Below are 20,119 nucleotides of genomic sequence, written 5' to 3'. Positions count from 1 at the left end.
AATCAGTACTGGTCAAGAAATTTGGAGAAATACTCACCAAGGGTGCATTAACCTGGTATTCTCTTTTATCTGAAAATACTATAAATTCTTTTGCTGAGCTTGCAGATTCTTTTATTAAAGCACATTCGGGAGCACAAAAGGTTGAGAAAAGAATGGAAGATATTTTCAAAATCAAACAGGGAGGTTCAGAGTTGCTCAGAGACTTTGTTGATAGATTCCAGCGTGAAAGACTAACTTTACCCCGTGTGCCTGACAACTGGGCTGCAATAGCTTTTGCAAGTAATTTAAATGACAAAAGTTCTGAAGCCACGAGAAGACTCAAAGAAAGCCTTCGCGAATTCCCTGCAACCACGTGGAATGATGTTTACAACAGGTATAGTACGAAGCTGCGAATTGAAGAAGATACCGTACCTAAGTTTCATCATGAAGAAAGGGGTGGTTCCAGAAGATCAGAAACCGAAAAAAGATCAGGTAAAAACAGGTACGATCCATATATGGGACCTGTAGGAAAAGACCCACGGTCAAAACAAGATAGCCAGCAATATGATCAAAAATCGAGGAATAGGGTCTCTGGTTCTTCATCGAAATTCAGAAATGATTGGAACAGACAAGAGTCACGAGATGATGACAGAAGATTAAAGGCACGGTTCGGCGGATATAACTTTAATGTCACTACCTCCGAGCTCGTGGCTGTTTTGAGAAGTATGGGAGATAAGGTGCGGTGGCCAAAAGAGATGCGATCAAATCCAAATAGACGCAATCCAGATCATTGGTGCGAATTCCACAATGATCATAGGCACAAAACTTCAGAATGTAGATTCTTGCAGAGTGAAGTGGATCATCTATTGAAGCAAGGGTACCTCACTGAGTTATTTAGTGAAAAAGGTAAACAAGTCTATATGAAAAATAGGCAAGAGCCACCAAAGCCTCCTTCACCCAAGAGAGCAGTGAATGTGATAAGTGGGGGAGAAGATATTCACGGCATAACCTACACAGCTTCCAACAAGATTTCTAAAGTAACAATTACACACAAGAAACGGGTACGACAGGTTTTAGAAAATGAAAGTATTTCATTTGATGATGCAGATACCGAAGGAGTGATCACCCCCCATAATGACGCACTGGTAATATCTTTACTCGTACATGATACTAATGTAAAACGAGTTTTGATTGATCCAGGGAGTTCCGTAAATATTATACTACTAAGGGTATTACGTGAAATGCAAGCTGAAGACAAAATGATACCCAAGGCGCATACCTTGTCAGGCTTCGACAATTCAAGTGTGGTAACAAAAGGAGAGGTAATTCTAACAACTTTTGCTGCAGGTGTTGTTAAAGAAACTAAATTTCAGGTAGTTGATATGGAAATGACCTACAATATGATCATGGGGAGGCCTTGGATCCATGATATGGATGCTGTTCCGTCAACTCTACATCAAGTTATTAAATTTCCATCACCGTGGGGGATTTGTCAAATTTGAGGGGATCAACAAACAACGAGGAGTATCAACACTGTAACAGATACGAGCACCGTAAACAAAGAAAAATAGCAATTACAGGAAACAGTTGAAGGTGTCAGCAATCAAACCTCAACTGAGCGAGAGTAAACAGATTTAGACTCGAGACCTGATACAATTCAAGAACTTGAGGAGAATGAAAATATCAAAACAACCATCAAAGAACTCGAGGCTGTGATATTATTTGAGCAATGGCCTGAACGGAAAGTTTATGTTGGAGCTAATTTAAACTCAAACATGCGAGGTATGTTAATTGAATTTCTAAAATCTAACGTGGACTGTTTTGCTTGGTCCCATGCTGACATGACAGGGATACCACCGGATGTGATGACTCACAAATTAAAGGAAGACCTATCCTTTACACCAATAAATCAAAAGAAAAGAAAGCAAGGGGCTTTCAAAAACCAGGTGATTCAAGATGAGGTCCAAAAGCTATTAAAAATTGGGTCAATCCGCGAGGAAATTTCCATTGGAATCCACGATGATTTAAACTCCCCATAAACCCTTACATTCGAGGACGAATGTTCCTAAGGGGGGGAGGGTGTTACAACCCATATCCGCATGTGTTAGTTCATGCCATATATTAGTTAACATAAATCCAAGAAGGAATTATCTTTGAGATGATAAGAAGTCAATCCTATTGGTCTTAAGTGATACAAGAGTGTATAAGGGTGATTAACCAGTATTAGAAGTTAAACGAATCAAGGATGTTGTAACTCGTATTTTCAGGTAATCTAGCGGTGCTTAATACACTCAAGAGGTCATTTATTAAGGTATTTTAATCATATAATATCCGTATCATAAGTCTTGAAGTCAAACGAGTTATGAAACAAAAGTCGACAAAAGTTGTCGCAACTTAGGTTCATAATTTTACTTAAACATTAGGTCAAATGTTTCTAATCTTTTCTCATAATTTACAAGGAATTACGGGGTGATATACCAACAAAATTAAAGATCTATGAGTCTAGTTTCCAACGCATTAAACCGTTCATCGATACGATCTTGGAGTAGAGAGATATTCGCATTTTCGCGAGACTGCGCCAAGCACCTCTCTATGGGGCCCACTAAGTCGGTTTAAGATATTTGGACCTATATAGGATGACTCCAACCCGTTTTAAGTCATTTCTTTTCACTATTTTCAGACCTTAGAACCCTAGGAACATCCTCTCAAGGTTCTCTCAAGATTCAAGACCCAAAAAAGGGCAAACAACACAAATCAAGTGTCGGGAATTCTGTGGCGCTAGTAAGTCTCTTGTTCTTCTTGTTGTTGCTCATTTTTGTGTCGTTCCAGCTCGTGTGGGAGGTTGTTTTAAAGGGTTTATGTTCTGTAAATACTCCCTCATGTTCTTAATATCAATCCTAGGTGATTTCAAGCCTTCTAAAGTGATTCTAGTGCCGAAAAACATTAATTGATCGCTAGTTTCGCTTTTTTGTTGTTGTGGCAGCATTGGAGGGATATTTCATGGAAATTTAAGGTCAAATTGGAGTTGTTATTTCTGTATAAAGGTAAGGAACCTCTTACTCTATATGTATTTAAGATTATCCAAGTTGCAGCTAAGCCATTGAAGCTAGAACTTGTGAAATATATATCGAAAGGCTTGGAAGTAATGTTATTGTTTTGTGGACTGTTTTGCGTTGTTGTTGGGCTGCGTATTTTACTACTATCTTGTGGAGTTTTGGAGGAGGAAGGGTGTGGATAAACACCATATATATGTAGGGTTATGGGCTGATAGTTATTCGTAACATTTCCAGGTTGTTTGACACGACTACGGTGGTCGTCGTATGTATGGAGTGATTAGGCTGTGTGTGGACTATTTTGGGAGGCTCAATATGTTTATTATTGATGTTGTTTGGGCTGTTTGGTGATTGTTTTGAATGGTGTGAGGTCATATATATAGGGGAGGTGCTGTCCGTTTCATCGTAAAATAGGTTGTGGTCGATACATAATAGTTATGACGCTTAAATGATAACGATAGTATCGTTTCTCTTATTGTAGACTAAGGAGTTTTGACAATTGCATAGCTTGAGATTGGGGCAGTATATACAAGGTATGTGAGGCTATCCCTTTCCTTCTTTTGCACGACTCCGATTGTACATAATGTAATGAACGATCTTCCAAGATACTCTACTCTTAGAAGCTAGCAGTACTTACATTGTTTTCCCTCTTATGGAACGATTGATGTTAATGTTGCTTCTCTTATTCTTATGTTATCAATGTTGTTGGTACTTCCTGATTCTTATAAGGTTCATAGTGAAGAGTTAGTCCTAATAACGTGTACAGAGGATACCGACCTTACGTCACTCCGAAAGGTTTAGAATGTGATTCCATGAGTCGAGCATGCATTATATATATGTATCTATTTTACTCTACCGAGCCACGCTATAGTTGGCCGGGTACGGCACCTATTGTGCAACCACTAATCAGTTGGGTTTTACCGAGCTCCACGTGGCCGGGTACGATTCTACCGAGCCTATTATGGTCGGGTACGATATGATGATGATGATGCCCACAGAGGCGAATGCTTTAAAGGTTTATGTATTTATACATATGTATCATGCATTTCATGTAAGTAGCCCTCAGAGGTACTAAGATGTTACAGGTTGTATATTCTCTATCCTTGCTTACATTACTGATCGCATTTATGGTTCCTTGCCTTACATACTCAGTACTTTATTCGTACTGACGTCCTTTTATTTGTGGACGCTGCATGTCGTGCTGCAGGTCCTGATAGACAGGCAGGTGCAGCTCCCCCACCACAGTAGACTGTCCAGTTCAGCGGTGATTGGCGAGATCCCTTCTCCGGACTTGCCTTGGTCTTGGTATGCAATTTTTGTTATAGACATTATGGGTATGTCGGGGCCCTGTTCCGGCTATGTTGCAACACTTATGTTCTGTTAGAGGCTCATAGACAGGTGTCGTCTCATGTATAGTTTGGTATGCCTTGTCGGCTAGTTTTTGTTGTATAGTCTTTCATAGTAGCGAGGTAGCTCATATCTTATACGTAGTTTCTTGATTGTCTGGTCATCCCCTGCTATGTATGTTCATGCCGTCATATTTTATTGCTGGTTGTCCATGATCTAGGTCTACCATTTATATTGATCTCGTCAGCCTTAAAAGATAATAATGAAGGTTAGATGAAATGTACGTTGGTGCTCGGCAAGTGTGGTCGGGTGCTAGTCATGGCCCTTCAGTTTGGGTCGTGACAAACTTGGTATCAGAGCAAGTCTGTCCTAGGGGTTGTCTATGAGCCGTGTCTAGTAGAGTCTTGATTATGGATGTGTAGCGCGCCACATTTATAATCAGGAGGCTACATGACATCTAGGGTTGTTACCTTCTTCCTGAATCTAGATCGTGCGTAGAGTTGAGTCGTAAGTGTTCGTCTCTAATATTCACCTTGTTTTTTTCCAGTGATGCCTTCGACTAGGAAGCAAACGATTAGTAGACGGCTTGATACAGCAGCGGGAGAGGGTACCAGTCAGGTGCCCCAAGTCAGAGTAGGACAAAGTGAGGCTCAAAGTGAGATGCCCTCTCATACCTCATCTACTCCATCTCCTCCAGAGGATATTAGAAGGCACCCAGCGCCTCCAGTTCCTCCGTCTGGCACTCCAGACCAGGATATGCGGAGTGCTTTGCAGTTATTGACTAGCTTGGTAGCTGCTCAGGCTCAGAGGCAGAATACAGGTGCTGCTGAGAAACCAGTTAGTACAAGAGTTCGTGATTTTATTAATTTAGACCCTCCAGTGTTTACCGGATCAGACCCCAAGGAGGACCCACAGACTTTTATTGACCAGGTTCATCGTACACTTCGGGTTATGCATGTTAGTGATACAGAGGCAGTAGAGTTGGCTTCTTATCGGCTACGGGATTTAGCGGTTCTCTGGTATGATAGTTGGGAGAGATCCAGGGGTCCGAACCCTCCTCCAGCTGTGTGGAAGGAATTTTCTGAGGCATTTCTTCGTCACTACTTGCCAGTTGAGATACGACGAGCTAGAGCTGATAAGTTCTTGAACCTTAGACAAGGTAATATGAGTGTGCGAGAGTATAGTATGCAGTTTGATTCTTTGGCAAGGTATGCTCCCCATATGGTGGCCGAGATGAGTGATAGGGTGCATATGTTCGTGAATGGGTTGGGACCACATCTAATAAATGAGTGTACGACAGCCTCCTTGGTGGAGGGCATGGATATTTCTCGTATTCAAGCTTATGCCCAGACCCTAGAGGATCGTAAGCGCCAGCAGAGGGCAGTTAGGGAGCAGGATAGAGGCCAGCATAAGAGGGCGAGATTTGCAGGGTATTCTGATGACTTCAGAGGCCGCATCAGGCCACAGTTTTCGAGGAGTTCGGCGCCACCTGTAGCTAGTGCTCCTCCACAGTTTCAGAGGCCTCGATATGATCGATCCTATTCTGGTCCAGGTCAGAGTTCGCGGGCATCTGGCTCGCAACATCACAGGGATACTAGTCAGATGAGACCCCCAACACCACATTGTGATCAGTGCGGCAAGGCCCACTTTGGACTGTGTCGTCGAGGTTCTGATGCATGCTATTCGTGCGGGCAGCCTGGCCATATGATGCGGGATTGTCCTAATAGAGGAGGTGATGGTATGGCTCAGCCGACTGGATCTGTGTCTGGTTCTTCCTCATCAGTTCGACCTCCAGCACGGGGTTTTCAGCAGTCGACAGGTCGTGGTAGGGGTAGAGGTGCAGTGCCGAGTTCGAGTGGTGCTCAAAATCGAACCTATGCTCTAGTAGGTCGACAGGATCTCGAGTCGTCTCCAGATGTTGTTACAGGTATTATATCTGTGTTTTCTTATGATGTATATGCGCTGATTGATCCGGGATCTACATTATCATATGTTACACCCTTTGTGGCTAATAAGTTTGGCATTGAACCTGAATTGATAAGTAAACCCCTCGCGGTATCTACTCCGATAGGAGATTCTGTGATTGCTAGAAGGGTATATAGAGGTTGCACTGTGATGATTTGTAGTCGTCAAACCTCGGCAAATTTATTTGAGTTAGAAATGGTTGATTTTGATGTGATAATGGGAATGGACTGGTTGGCCTCATGCTATGCAAATGTTGACTGTCGTACGAAGATGGTTAGGTTCCAATTTCCGGGTGAACCCGTCATTGAATGGAAAGGGAACATTGCTACACCGAAAGGTAGGTTTATTTCCTATCTTAAGGCAAGGAAAATGATCTCAAAAGGTTACATTTATCATCTCGTTCGCGTTAGGGATGCGGAGGCGAAACCGCCTACTTTACAATCAATCCCTGTGGTCAACGAATTCCCAGATGTTTTCCCAGATGAACTCCCAGGCCTTCCTCCTGAAAGGGAGATTGAGTTTAGCATTGATGTGTTGCCTGACACTCAACCGATCTCTATTCCTCCATACAGAATGGCCCCGGCAGAGTTGCGAGAGTTGAAGGTGCAGTTGAAGGACTTGCTGGATAAGGGCTTTATTAGGCCTAGCACTTCACCTTGGGGTGCACCAGTCCTATTCGTGCGGAAGAAAGATGGGTCGTTACGGATGTGTATCGACTATCGACAGTTGAATAAGTCTACTATAAAGAACAAGTATCCACTTCCAAGAATTGATGACCTGTTTGACCAACTCCAGGGTGCCAAGTATTTCTCTAAGATTGATTTACGTTCAGGGTATCATCAGGTGAGGGTTAGGGAGAAGGATATTCCAAAGACGGCCTTCCGGACAAGATATGGGCACTTTGAGTTCTTGGTGATGTCGTTCGGGCTAACAAATGCCCCAGCAGCTTTTATGGATCTCATGAATACTATATTCAGGCCCTATCTTGATGTGTTCGTGATTGTATTCATTGATGACATTCTAGTGTATTCTCGTTCGGAGGCGGAACATGCGGGCCACTTGCGGATAGTATTACAGACGCTTTAGGATCGTAAGTTATATGCTAAGCTCTCCAAATGTGAATTCTGGCTGAACTCAGTAGCATTCCTTGGCCATGTGATATCTGATGAGGGTATTAGTGTCGACACTCAGAAGATCGATGCAGTAAAGAATTGGCCGAGACCTACAACACCATCAGAAGTCCGCAACTTCCTAGGGCTAGCAGGATATTATAGGCGGTTTGTAGAAGGATTTTCCTCTATATCATCACCATTGACTAAGTTAACACAAAAAGCTACCAAATTCCAGTGGTCTGACACTTGTGAACGTAGTTTTCAGGAGTTGAAGAATCGATTGACATCTGCACCAGTGCTCACTCTTCCTGAAGGAACAGAAGGTTATGTGGTATATTGTGATGCCTCAGGTATAGGTTTGGGGTGCGTATTGATGCAGCGTGGGAATGTGATTGCTTATGCATCAAGACAATTGAAGAAGCATGAAAAGAATTATCCAACCCATGATTTGGAATTGGCTGCAGTAATATATGCTTTGAAGATATGGCGGCACTACTTATACGGCGTCCATGTTGACATCTACACAGATCACAAGAGTTTACAATACATCTTCAAGCAGAAAGAGTTGAATTTGAGGCAGCGTAGGTGGCTTGAATTATTGAAAGACTACGACGTCGAGATATTGTATCATCCCGGTAAAGCCAATGTTATGGCAGACGCTCTCAGCCGTAAATCAATGGGAAGCTTAGTACATATTGAGGCAGGTAGATGGGGGTTGATTAAAGAGCTTCATCAGCTAGCCAATATGAGAATCAGATTGTTAGACTCTGATGACGGAGGTGTTACTGTACAGAATACATCAGAATCATCTTTGGTAGCCGAGGTAAAAGCACGACAATATGAAGATCCTATCTTAGTACGATTAAGAGAAAGCATTCAACAGTGTAAAAGTATGGCTTTTGGGATCGGAAAAGATGGGGCACTGAGATACCAGAGCCGATTGTGTGTGCCTAATGTGGCAGGGTTGCGAGAGAAGATTATGAATGAGATTCATCAATCCCGATATTCCATCCATCCCGGCTCGACAAAGATGTATCATGATGTCAAGGAGCAGTATTGGTGGGATAATATGAAGAAGTCTATTGCAGAATTTGTAGCCCAGTGTCCCAATTGTCAACAAGTAAAGATAGAACATCAGAAACCCGGTGGATTGCTTCAAAATATAGAGATTCCGACCTGGAAGTGGGAGGTGATTAATATGGACTTCATTATTGGATTACCTCGCTCTTATCATAAGTTTGACTCCATCTGGGTGATAATTGATCGACTTACAAAATGTGCCCATTTTCTGCCAGTGAAGACAACTTACACGGCTGAAGATTATGCAAAGTTGTATATCAAGGAGATTGTTAGGCTTCATGGTGTGCCCATATCTATTATATCAGACCGAGGAGCTCAATTTACGGCTAACTTTTGGAGGTCTTTCCAGAAGGGTTTAGGCACACAAGTAAATCTCAGCACTGCATTTCATCCGCAGACTGACGGACAAGCTGAACGTACCATTCAGACACTGGAAGATATGCTACGAGCATGTGTTCTAGATTTTAAGGGGAATTGGGATGATCATCTTCCACTCATAGAATTCGCCTATAACAATAGCTACCATTCCAGTATTAAAATGGCCCCATACGAGGCACTATACGGGAGGAGATGTAGATCACCAGTTGGATGGTTCGAAGTCGGTGAAACAGAATTATATGGGCCAGATTTGATTCACCAAGCTATTGAGAAGGTGAAAGTGATACATGAGCGATTGAGGACGGCACAAAGCAGGCAAAAATCTTATTCTGATGTCCGACGTCGTGATCTAGAGTTTGAGGTTGGTGATTGGGTTTTCCTGAGGATCTCACCAATGAAGGGTATTATGAGTTTTGGGAAGAAAGGTAAGCTGAGTCCAAGGTATATCGGGCCGTATAAAATTCTTCGACGGATTGGACAGGTTGCTTATGAGTTAGAATTGCCATCCGAATTGGAATTTGTCCACCCGGTATTCCATGTATCTATGTTGAGAAAATGTATTGGAGACCCTTCTCGAGTCATCCCTATCAAAGATGTACAAGTTACAGAGGACCTATCATATGAAGAAGTGCCAGTGGCGATATTAGATCGGCAAGTCCGCAAGCTGAGAACAAAAGATGTAGCTTCCGTCAAAGTATTGTGGAGGAACAAAAATATGGAAGAAATGACATGGGAAGCAGAAGAGGAGATGAAGTCTAAATACCCTTACTTATTCCAGAATGAAGATAACAAGGATGCTGGTGGAAGACAGGATACATTGGAAGAAGAAACGGCTCTATGAGGTAAGCAATAATTTGAGAATACTCCTCCTTAATACAAAATGGTGATATGTAGATAATGTAAATACGCATAATGCTTTGTGTAGCCTTGTGAAGCCATATGTTGGGCTTAATTACTTGCAAGTTTTGCTAGTGACCATTTTATAGGGGAAAATTGATCGGAAATTTCCATTGGAATCCATGATGATTTAAACTCCCCATAAACCCTTACATTCGAGGACGAATGTTCCTAAGGGGGGGGGGGAGGGTGTTACAACCCATATCCACATGTGTTAGTTCATGCCATATATTAGTTAACATAAATCCAAGAAGGAATTATCTTTGAGATGATAAGAAGTCAATCCTATTGGTCTTAAGTGATACAAGAGTGTATAAGGGTGATTAACCAGTATTAGAAGTTAAACGAATCAAGGATGTTGTAACTCGTATTTTCAGGTAATCTAGCGGTGCTTAATACACTCAAGAGGTCATTTATTAAGGTATTTTAATCATATAATATCCGTATCATAAGTCTTGAAGTCAAACGAGTTATGAAACAAAAGTCGACAAAAGTTGTCGCAACTTAGGTTCATAATTTTACTTAAACATTAGGTCAAATGTTTCTAATCTTTTCTCATAATTTACAAGGAATTACGGGGTGATATACCAACCAAATTAAATATCTATGAGTCTAGTTTCCAACGCATTAAACCGTTCATCGATACGATCTCGGAGTAGAGAGATATTCGCGTTTTCGCGAGACTGCGCCAAGCACCTCTCTATGGGGCCCACTAAGTCGGTTTAAGATATTTGGACCTATATAGGATGACTCCAACCCGTTTTAAGTCATTTCTTTTCACTATTTTCAGACCTTAGAACCCTAGGAACATCCTCTCAAGGTTCTCTCAAGATTCAAGACCCAAAAAAGGGCAAACAACACAAATCAAGTGTCGGGAATTCCGTGGCGCTAGTAAGTCTCTTGTTCTTCTTGTTGTTGCTCATTTTTGTGTCGTTCCAGCTCGTGTGGGAGGTTGTTTTAAAGGGTTTATGTTCTGTAAATACTCCCTCATGTTCTTAATATCAATCCTAGGTGATTTCAAGCCTTCTAAAGTGATTCTAGTGCCGAAAAACACTAATTGATCGCTAGTTTCGCTTTTTTGTTGTTGTGGCAGCATTGGAGGGATATTTCATGGAAATTTAAGGTCAAATTGGAGTTGTTATTTCTGTATAAAGGTAAGGAACCTCTTACTCTATATGTATTTAAGATTATCCAAGTTGCAGCTAAGCCATTGAAGCTAGAACTTGTGAAATATATATCGAAAGGCTTGGAAGTAATGTTATTGTTTTGTGGACTGTTTTGTGTTGTTGTTGGGCTGCATATTTTACTACTATCTTGTGGAGTTTTGGAGGAGAAAGGGTGTGGATAAACACCATATATATGTATGGTTATGGGCTGATAGTTATTCGTAACATTTCCAGGTTGTTTGACACGACTACGGTGGTCGTCGTATGTATGGAGTGATTAGGCTGTGTGTGGACTATTTTGGGAGGCTCAATATGTTTATTATTGATGTTGTTTGGGCTGTTTGGTGATTGTTTTGAATGGTGTGAGGTCATATATATAGGGGAGGTGCTGTCCGTTTCATCGTAAAATAGGTTGTGGTCGATACATAATAGTTATGACGCTTAAATGATAACGATAGTATCGTTTCTCTTATTGTAGACTAAGGAGTTTTGACAATTGCATAGCTTGAGATTGGGGAAGTATATACAAGGTATGTGAGGCTATCCCTTTCCTTCTTTTGCACGACTCCGATTGTACATAATGTAATGAACGATCTTCCAAGATACTCTACTCTTAGAAGCTAGCAGTACTTACATTGTTTTCCCTCTTATGGAACGATTGATGTTAATGTTGCTTCTCTTATTCTTATGTTATCAATGTTGTTGGTACTTCCTGATTCTTATAAGGTTCATAGTGAAGAGTTAGTCCTAATAACGTGTACAGAGGATACCGACCTTACGTCACTCCGAAAGGTTTAGAATGTGATTCCATGAGTCGAGCATGCATTATATATATGTATCTATTTTACTCTACCGAGCCACACTATAGTTGGCCGGGTACGGCACCTATTGTGCAACCACTGATCAGTTGGGTTTTACCGAGCTCCACGTGGCCGGGTACGATTCTACCGAGCCTATTATGGTCGGGTACGATATGATGATGATGATGCCCACAGAGGCGAATGCTTTAAAGGTTTATGTATTTATACATATGTATCATGCATTTCATGTAAGTAGCCCTCAGAGGTACTAAGATGTTACATGTTGTATATTCTCTATCCTTGCTTACATTACTGATCGCATTTATGGTTCCTTGCCTTACATACTCAGTACTTTATTCGTACTGACGTCCTTTTATTTGTGGACGCTGCATGTCGTGCTGCAGGTCCTGATAGACAGGCAGGTGCAGCTCCCCCACCACAGTAGACTGTCCAGTTCAGCGGTGATTGGCGAGATCCCTTCTCCGGACTTGCCTTGGTCTTGGTATGCAATTTTTGTTATAGACATTATGGGTATGTCGGGGCCCTGTTCCGGCTATGTTGCAACACTTATGTTCTGTTAGAGGCTCATAGACAGGTGTCGTCTCATGTATAGTTTGGTATGCCTTGTCGGCTAGTTTTTGTTGTATAGTCTTTCATAGTAGCGAGGTAGCTCATATCTTATACGTAGTTTCTTGATTGTCTGGTCATCCCCTGCTATGTATGTTCATGCCGTCATATTTTATTGCTGGTTGTCCATGATCTAGGTCTACCATTTATATTGATCTCGTCAGCCTTAAAAGATAATAATGAAGGTTAGATGAAATGTACGTTGGTGCTCGGCAAGTGTGGTCGGGTGCTAGTCATGGCCCTTAAAGCTTGTCCAAAAGATTCTTTTCCTTTACCACATATAGATCAATTAATTGATGCAACTGCAGGACATGAACTTTTAAGTTTTTTAGATGCATATTCAGGGTACAACCAAATTAAAATGGACCCTAGTGATGAAGAAAAAACTTCTTTCATCACAGACAGGGGGACTTACTGTTATAAAGTAATGCCCTTTGGTCTCAAAAATGTTGGGGCAACCTATCAAAGGTTGGTCACCAAAATGTTCCAAGAATATTTAGGAAAGACAATGGAGGTATATATAGACGATATGCTCGTCAAAACCCAGCAGTCTCATGATCATATTTCTCATCTATCTGTTACATTTGAAATTTTGCGAAAATTTAATATGAAACTCAACCCAGAAAAATGTGCATTTGGAGTTGCGTCAGGTAAGTTTTTGGGTTTTCTTGTTTCTAACCGTAGTATTGAGGTAAATCCTTATCAGATCAAAGCAATAGAAGAAATCCTTAATATCCTTACTAATAAAAAGGAAGTTCAAAGATTAACGGGAAGAATTGCAGCTTTGGGGAGATTTATTTTCAAATCCTCAGAAAAGTGTTTTAAGTTTTTCTCTGCACTCAAAAAGCAAGATCATTTTGAATGGAATGAAGATTGTCAACAAGCCCTTAGAAATTTGAAAGTTTATTTGTCAAAACCACCGTTATTGGCAAAACCAAAGGTGGGAGAAAAGCTTCTCATCTATCTGGTTGTATCTGAAGTTGCGGTAAGTGCTGTTTTAGTCCGTGAGGACCAAGGTAAACAATCTCCTATTTATTATGTAAGTCCTTATTAGATGCTGAGACACGATACCCACAGCTAGAAAAGTTAGCATTAGCTTTGATCATGGCATCTAGAAAATTAAGACCTTATTTTCAATGTCATCCCATTATTGTAGTTACTGCTTTTCCGCTTCGAAATATTTTGCATAAACACGAACTGTCAGGAAGATTAGCAAAATGGGCTATAGAACTAAGTGAATACGAAATCATTTATCAACCCAGGACCGCTATAAAATCTCAAGTACTAGCTGATTTCGTGGCTGATTTTAGTCAGGGGATGCATTTAGAAGCAGAAAAAGAATTACAAGTTTTTAATGGTGCAAACCCAGGGACTTGGGTTTTATTCACTAATGGATCATCCAATATAAAAGGAGCAGGTCTGGGGATAGTTCTCATACCACCTACGGGTGAAATTATTAAGCAAGCTATAAAATGTCATTCTATAACTAACAATGAAGCAGAGTACGAAGCTGTAATTGCAGGTTTGGAATTGGCAAGAGAACTCGGCATAACACAAATTATAATCAAGAGTGATTCTCAACTCGTGGTCAATCAAATGCTGGGGACTTATATAGCCAGGGAAACTCGAATGAAAGAATATCTCGAAAAGGTACGGAAACTAATTAAGCAATTCCAAACTTGGAAGGTAATGCAGATCCCAAGAGATGAGAATGTGGAGGCAGATGCTTTAGCTAATCTCGCATCTGCAGCTGACGTAGCAAACGACGCAAATGCTTCAGTCATACATTTATTTCATTCCGTTCTCGAACCTGATAAGAATGAGGTAAATTTTAATCATCTAACATGGGATTGGAGAAACGAAATTATTGCTTTTTCACAGCACGGAACCGTGCCTATTGACAAAGGGAAGGCTCACGCGCTTCGCAAAAAAGCCACTCGATATTGTTTTTATCAAGGAAATCTTTATCGAAAGATGTTCGGTGGACTACTAGCACGGTGTCTCGGACCCTCTCAAACAGAATATGTGATGAGGGAAGTGCACGAAGGACATTGTGGAAATCACGCAGGGGGAAGGTCGCTGGTAAGAACATTGATTCGAGCAGGATATTATTGGCCTAAGATGGAAGAAGAGGCAAACAGTTTCGTGTCCAAATGTGATAAATGTCAAAGATATGGCAACAATATGCATAGACCAGCTGAGTTACTATACCCTGTTATAGCCCCGTGGCCCTTTATGAAATGGGGAATGGATATCGTAGGTCCACTTCCACAAGCAAAAGGTCAGGTAAAGTTTCTACTTGTACTCACAGATTATTTCACTAAATGGGTAGAAGCAGGAGCATTTAAACAGGTACGAGAGAAGGAAGTTAAAGACTTCATATGGCGAAATATAATATGCCGCTTTGGAGCAACCAAAGGAGATCGTGTGTGACAATGGACCACAATTCATAGGAGCTCAAATCACAGAATTTCTTCAAAGTTGGCAGATTAAAAGGATAACGTCTACGCCATACCATCCAGTGGGTAATGGACAAGCGGAATCCACTAACAAAGTCATTATCAACAACTTGAAGAAGAGGTTACAAGATTCAAAAGGTAATTGGCCTGAGGTATTACCTGGAGTATTATGGGCTTATCGTACAACGACAAAAACAAGCACTGGAGAAACACCATTTTCAATGGTTTATGGTGCGGAAGCCTTAATTCCAGTTGAAATAGGTGAACCAAGCACACGGTACGTTTGGGCAATGGAGGAATCTAATGATGAAGAGATGCGGGTCAACCTTGATTTACTTGAAGGAAGAAGAGAAGCTGCATTGATAAGAATGGCAGCACAAAAGCAAGTAATTGAACGATATTACAATAGGAGAGCACGCCTCAGATTTTTCAAAATTGGGGACTTCGTGCTTAAAAAGGTGTTCCAATCTACAAAGGCTGCTAATTCAGGAAAGCTAAGTCCAACGTGGGAAGGACCATATAAAGTTTGTGACATTGCGGGAAAAGGAGCATACGAGTTGGAGACAATGGACGGCAAAGTTTTACCCTCACATTGGAATGCCGTCCATTTAAAGAGGTATTACTTCTGAAAAAGTACCCACGGTCAGGTATCGCCATGTTAAAAAATTTTCTTTTGAATTATTAAAGTTTTACTAACGATTTTAGATTCTAGGCAAAAACACTAACTCGTGCCAAATGATGAGTCACGACCTGCAAGGCAAAATGGAGTGTTCTAAAATTCCTAGCCCAGGGTTACAATTAATCTAATGGAAATACACACGAGTTAGGCAGTCTTCATCTATAATCACACCTCCGAGTCCCGTATCTTTTTCTATTTCAGGAAAAGGACCAAATAGAAAGAAATAAACAAATGCTTGAGGCTTTATACTTCACCGCTCAAACACTTGGGGGACTACATATTATACACAGATATGTGTAGATAAACAAATACGAATATCGAACAAAAGTTGGCCACAAAGAGACAAGTGTTGAGAAAAAGTTACGAAGTCTTCAGCATTCATCATCGTGTTCAACAAACACAAGACATTCATCATAATGTTTATCTACACAGATATGTGTAGATAAACAGATACGAATATCGAACAAAAGTCGGCCACAAAGAGATATGTGTTGAGAAAAAGTTACGAAGTCTTCAGCATTCATCATCGTGTTCAACAAACACAAGACATTCATCATAATGTTTATCTACACAGATATGTGTAGATAAACAGATACGAATATCGAACAAAAGTCGGCCACAAAGAGACAAGTGTTGAGAAAAAGTTACGAAGTCTTCAGCATTCATCATCGTGTTCAACAAACACAAGACATTCATCATAATGTTTTTCCCATGAGAACAACAGAGTCATCTCTTAAACTCATAAAGGCTATGTACTAAAACAGGTTATGAAGAAAAACCTTGTTTATTTCACTGCTGTAAAAATCTGTTACAAGAAAAACAATTATGAGAAAGTCATAGATGGATTTTAATACATGTAATAGTCAAAAAAACTTGTTAAAGTTCATGAATAAAACTTGTCACAGTTGTTTCATACAAAACATGTGTATTCCTATTTCTTTCATCGTATTATAACACCATTGTGAAGTTGAGACATCTTCTTCATTAAGTGTCGATAAAATAAAAGGGCCCTCTTTTATAAACCTCATGTTAATAAGTCATGAGAAGAATCATAAAGCATTTTCAAAGGATAAAAATGCTAAACTATTCTATAAGTCCTAAATAAGTAAGGAAAAGGCAAGAATAGAATACATTGAAGTACTAACAAAACTTCTTAATATAATTAAAAAGACTAAGTAGAAACTTAGTCAATAAAAGTTTATACAAGTGCCCCATTATGATAACTGGGGACTTTCACCAAAAAATTCCCTTAAAAGCTAAGGGATAAAACCATCATCCAATTGAAGGGGTTAGCACATCAGAAGTTGCAATATTAATTTCACTTTCAGCCACAGGCACGGTGAAAACTTCTAAAGAAGCAGCAACAGGAACGGTTTCAATTGAGCTTGAAATGTTAGAATCAACGAGGGAAGCAAGAGTCACGGAAGCTTCAACTTCCACAGACTGAGTCATAGAAGTGTCACCCTCTGAAGCAGGAATTGCAACATTTTCAACTTCAACTGCCATAGCAACGGCTTCTTCATTTAAAGGTTCTTCAGCCACGGGAGCTTCAATTGACGGAGAAGAAAAGTCAAGTGGTTGTTGGGTTCTCTCAATGGTCTCTAAAACTTTGGCCAACTCTGAGTTTAAATCAAAGTTTTCTTGACTGGCCTCCATTAAAGCATCATGACGAGAGTTTAGAAAAGCCCAACTCACCTCTATGTTAAAATTCTCCTCAAGAAGTTCATACTCTCTTTCCCACATAGCAAGATCATTCTTTAACACTTGATTTTCAGCTAAAAAGGATTCAAGGGATGCTTCAAGGGAGGCATGAGAACTCTCTAAGGTACGTACCTTATCAGAAGAGATTTTTAAATCAGCTTGAGCTTGAGTCAAGCTTTGCACTAACTCCCCTGCATACTCTTCTTTCTTGGCCAAGAGTACATTAAGTTCTCTGATCTCTTCACTACAATTTGATAGTTGTTCTGAAAATGAACACTCAAGGCGCTCCTTATCTTTCTCAAATTGGCTTGAAGAAGCCTTGGCAACTACTAGCTCAGAAGTCAAACCTCGCTTTTGTTGCTCCAGGAGATTTCTACTTTCTAGCAATTCTTCTATAGTTCCCTGAGCATTCTCAAACTGCTCTTTCCAATTGGTTGCTTCTAGCTGTGCTCCCCTGGCTATTTCCTCAGCCTCGTGGATAGACTTTCAAATTCACGGGCTTTCTTTTCCAGAAGGGAAATTCTTCCCATCAATTCTGTACCAATGAGGTTAGCCTGCAGTGACAATTCATAGAAATAAGAATTTTTTTAAAAAAACTTGTTAGTAAGTGAAGGAAGAATACCTTCAAAGTAGAATGAACAATGTCATTCATCAAAGTTAAGCAGCTATGGTTGTCCATCTTCTTCTTCTCAATATCTCCAATCAAAGGCCTAAGCCAGTTGGTGGTTTTGAAAGTGGAGAACTAGGTCCAGTTTTAGATGAAGTTCCTCTTTCTTCCTCTGTTCCCATTCCTTCTTTTCCTGCTTCTTTACCTACTTTTGCTCCCTTACTTGCTTTGAGTCCTATGAATCCTGTTATTTTCACTTCTTCTACCACTCTACCTTCTATAGTTCCCCCTTCCTCTATTCAATATGCAGATGAGGGTTCTAGTAGCAGAAGCTTGGCTATGAGGAGCGTTACGCTTGAAGTTCCTACTAACAACAGTCTTTTAAGGAAGTCTGGTGGAGCAGATGGCCGAGGGCACTGCATCTTTAATATATGCAGGTGGTTCTACAACAAGCATCATCGACCAGTGATAGCGGTACACCCTCTTCTAGTTGACTTAGTGAGCTCTACTTCACATTGGGTCTTGTGTCTTTTGTGCCTTATGTGTAGTGTTTGAGGTATAGCTAGCAACTTGTCGTTGGCATTATCACATTACTCTTTTGTATCATTTAGCGGCTGCACAAACATAGTGTGGGTTTTGAGTTGGGTAAGACAAACTTGAAATGTTGTACTTGTAACACATGTTTCCACTTCTAAACTATGAATGTGTAAAATATTTTGGAAAAATTATGAATGATGTTTCTAGTGGTACTGAAATTAGTGTTGTTCATGTAATCTTCTCATTGTCTAATTAATGGAATACATCTTAACTTTATTCCTGGGTAAGGTCGGGTAGAAGGCATTGAGTTGGCTTGCTTGATAAAGATATCTCGGTTGAGCGCCAATCATGCTCCCCAAGGTTGGGGCAAGACACATGAGGGCTCGGATGAGTTTCAGAATGGTTTGAACTCATTTTTAGGTTGTTGGTATGTTGGTGTTGTAGTTATTGCTATCGCGAGCACCAACCTCACAATTGCAAAGTGATTAGTAGGGGAACAGGTATGGCAATTGTGATGCCCCACTCACAATTGTGAAGAGTACTCTAGTCTAGGTAGGTTCGCATTTGCAACATTTGTGTCGCATTTGCGATGGTAGAAAGCTTCGCAGTTTCGAAGCCAATGTTTCATTTATGACTTCCTCTTAGGCTGTCAAGATCCGCAATTGCAAGGATTTCTTTGCAATTGAGAGGGTTCGCAATTGTAAACCCATTATCGCAATTGCGACAACTACAATTGAACAAAAGGGATAGAAAGACATGATTTCATCTTATGTCTCTCATTTTAGAATCCTAGACTTGGTAGGAGGCGATTTGGAGTGTGGATTTTCACCTACAATCATTGGGTAAGACATTTTAATTAATTTCCAACTATATTTCATGATTATATATGAGATTTAGCATCAACTTTATGAGAATCAAAGAGAAATTTTGGAGATTTTTGTCTAAGTTTTAGAAAATAAAAATTTGGGATCTGAGAGTCGAATTGGACTCCGATTTGATAACGAAACACATATATAGTCTCGTGGGATTATGGGTAGTCATAATCTACCTTTAGACTCGAGTTTTGACCGGCGGGACTAGGGTTGAGTTTTGTTGACTTTTGGGAAATTATCTAAAGATCTTAGCTTTATTGATTGAAATTAGTTTCTCTTACATTGTTTAATGATATTTTGTCATTTTTGGTTAGATTTGAGCCATGCGGAGGCAAATTTTAAGGAAAGAGCTATTTTAGTGTTGATTTGACCTAGTTGAGATAAGTATCTTGTCTAACTTTGTGTTCGGGAACTACCTCTTAGAATTTGGGTTGTTTTAACTATTCGAATTATGTGAGAGACGTGTACATGAGGTGACGAGTGTGTACGCAGGCTTCTATGTGGTAATTTACTAGTTTAAACTCGTACGTTACTTATACGCACCTAATTGAAATTATTGTTGTTTGTTCTATCTTTCGTTGTTAAATTTATTCTCATATGCTTTAATTGAAATTGTCATTACATGTTCTAGTTTATCATCAAGTTACTCTTATGTGCATTTACTAGTAGTAGTGTTATATGCCATTCTTTCCATTGTTGCATTGTTCTCATACATTTAGACTTAGTTTCTATCTCTTTTATTTTTAAGCTTATGTCATGTATTTGAATTTGGAAGTTGCTATTTTGTGGGAATATCTTCATTGTTAAGTTATTGAAGTTATAGTTGTGAAAGCTATTAAAACAATTAGGTGGAACTTGTT

General features: G+C 40.2%; 1 protein-coding gene across 1 annotated transcript in view; it reads right to left on the bottom strand.

Moving 5' to 3' along the window:
• LOC104228194 (chaperone protein dnaJ A7A, chloroplastic-like) overlaps positions 1–17,895 on the bottom strand; it is a 29,424-nt gene extending 11,529 nt beyond the window's left edge. Inside the window, exons 1-2 of the mRNA XM_070169153.1 lie at positions 17,866–17,895; positions 16,839–17,726 (exon numbers count right to left, since the gene is read on the bottom strand). Of these exons, the coding sequence (XP_070025254.1) occupies positions 16,839–17,726; positions 17,866–17,895 (918 nt within the window). The remainder of the gene's footprint in view (positions 1–16,838; positions 17,727–17,865) is intronic.
• Positions 17,896–20,119: the final 2,224 nt, after the last annotated feature.

The sequence above is a fragment of the Nicotiana sylvestris genome, chromosome 3, assembly GCF_000393655.2.
Source record: "Nicotiana sylvestris chromosome 3, ASM39365v2, whole genome shotgun sequence".
Lineage (NCBI taxonomy): Eukaryota > Viridiplantae > Streptophyta > Magnoliopsida > Solanales > Solanaceae > Nicotiana > Nicotiana sylvestris.
This window is presented reverse-complemented; position numbering and strand designations above follow the sequence as displayed.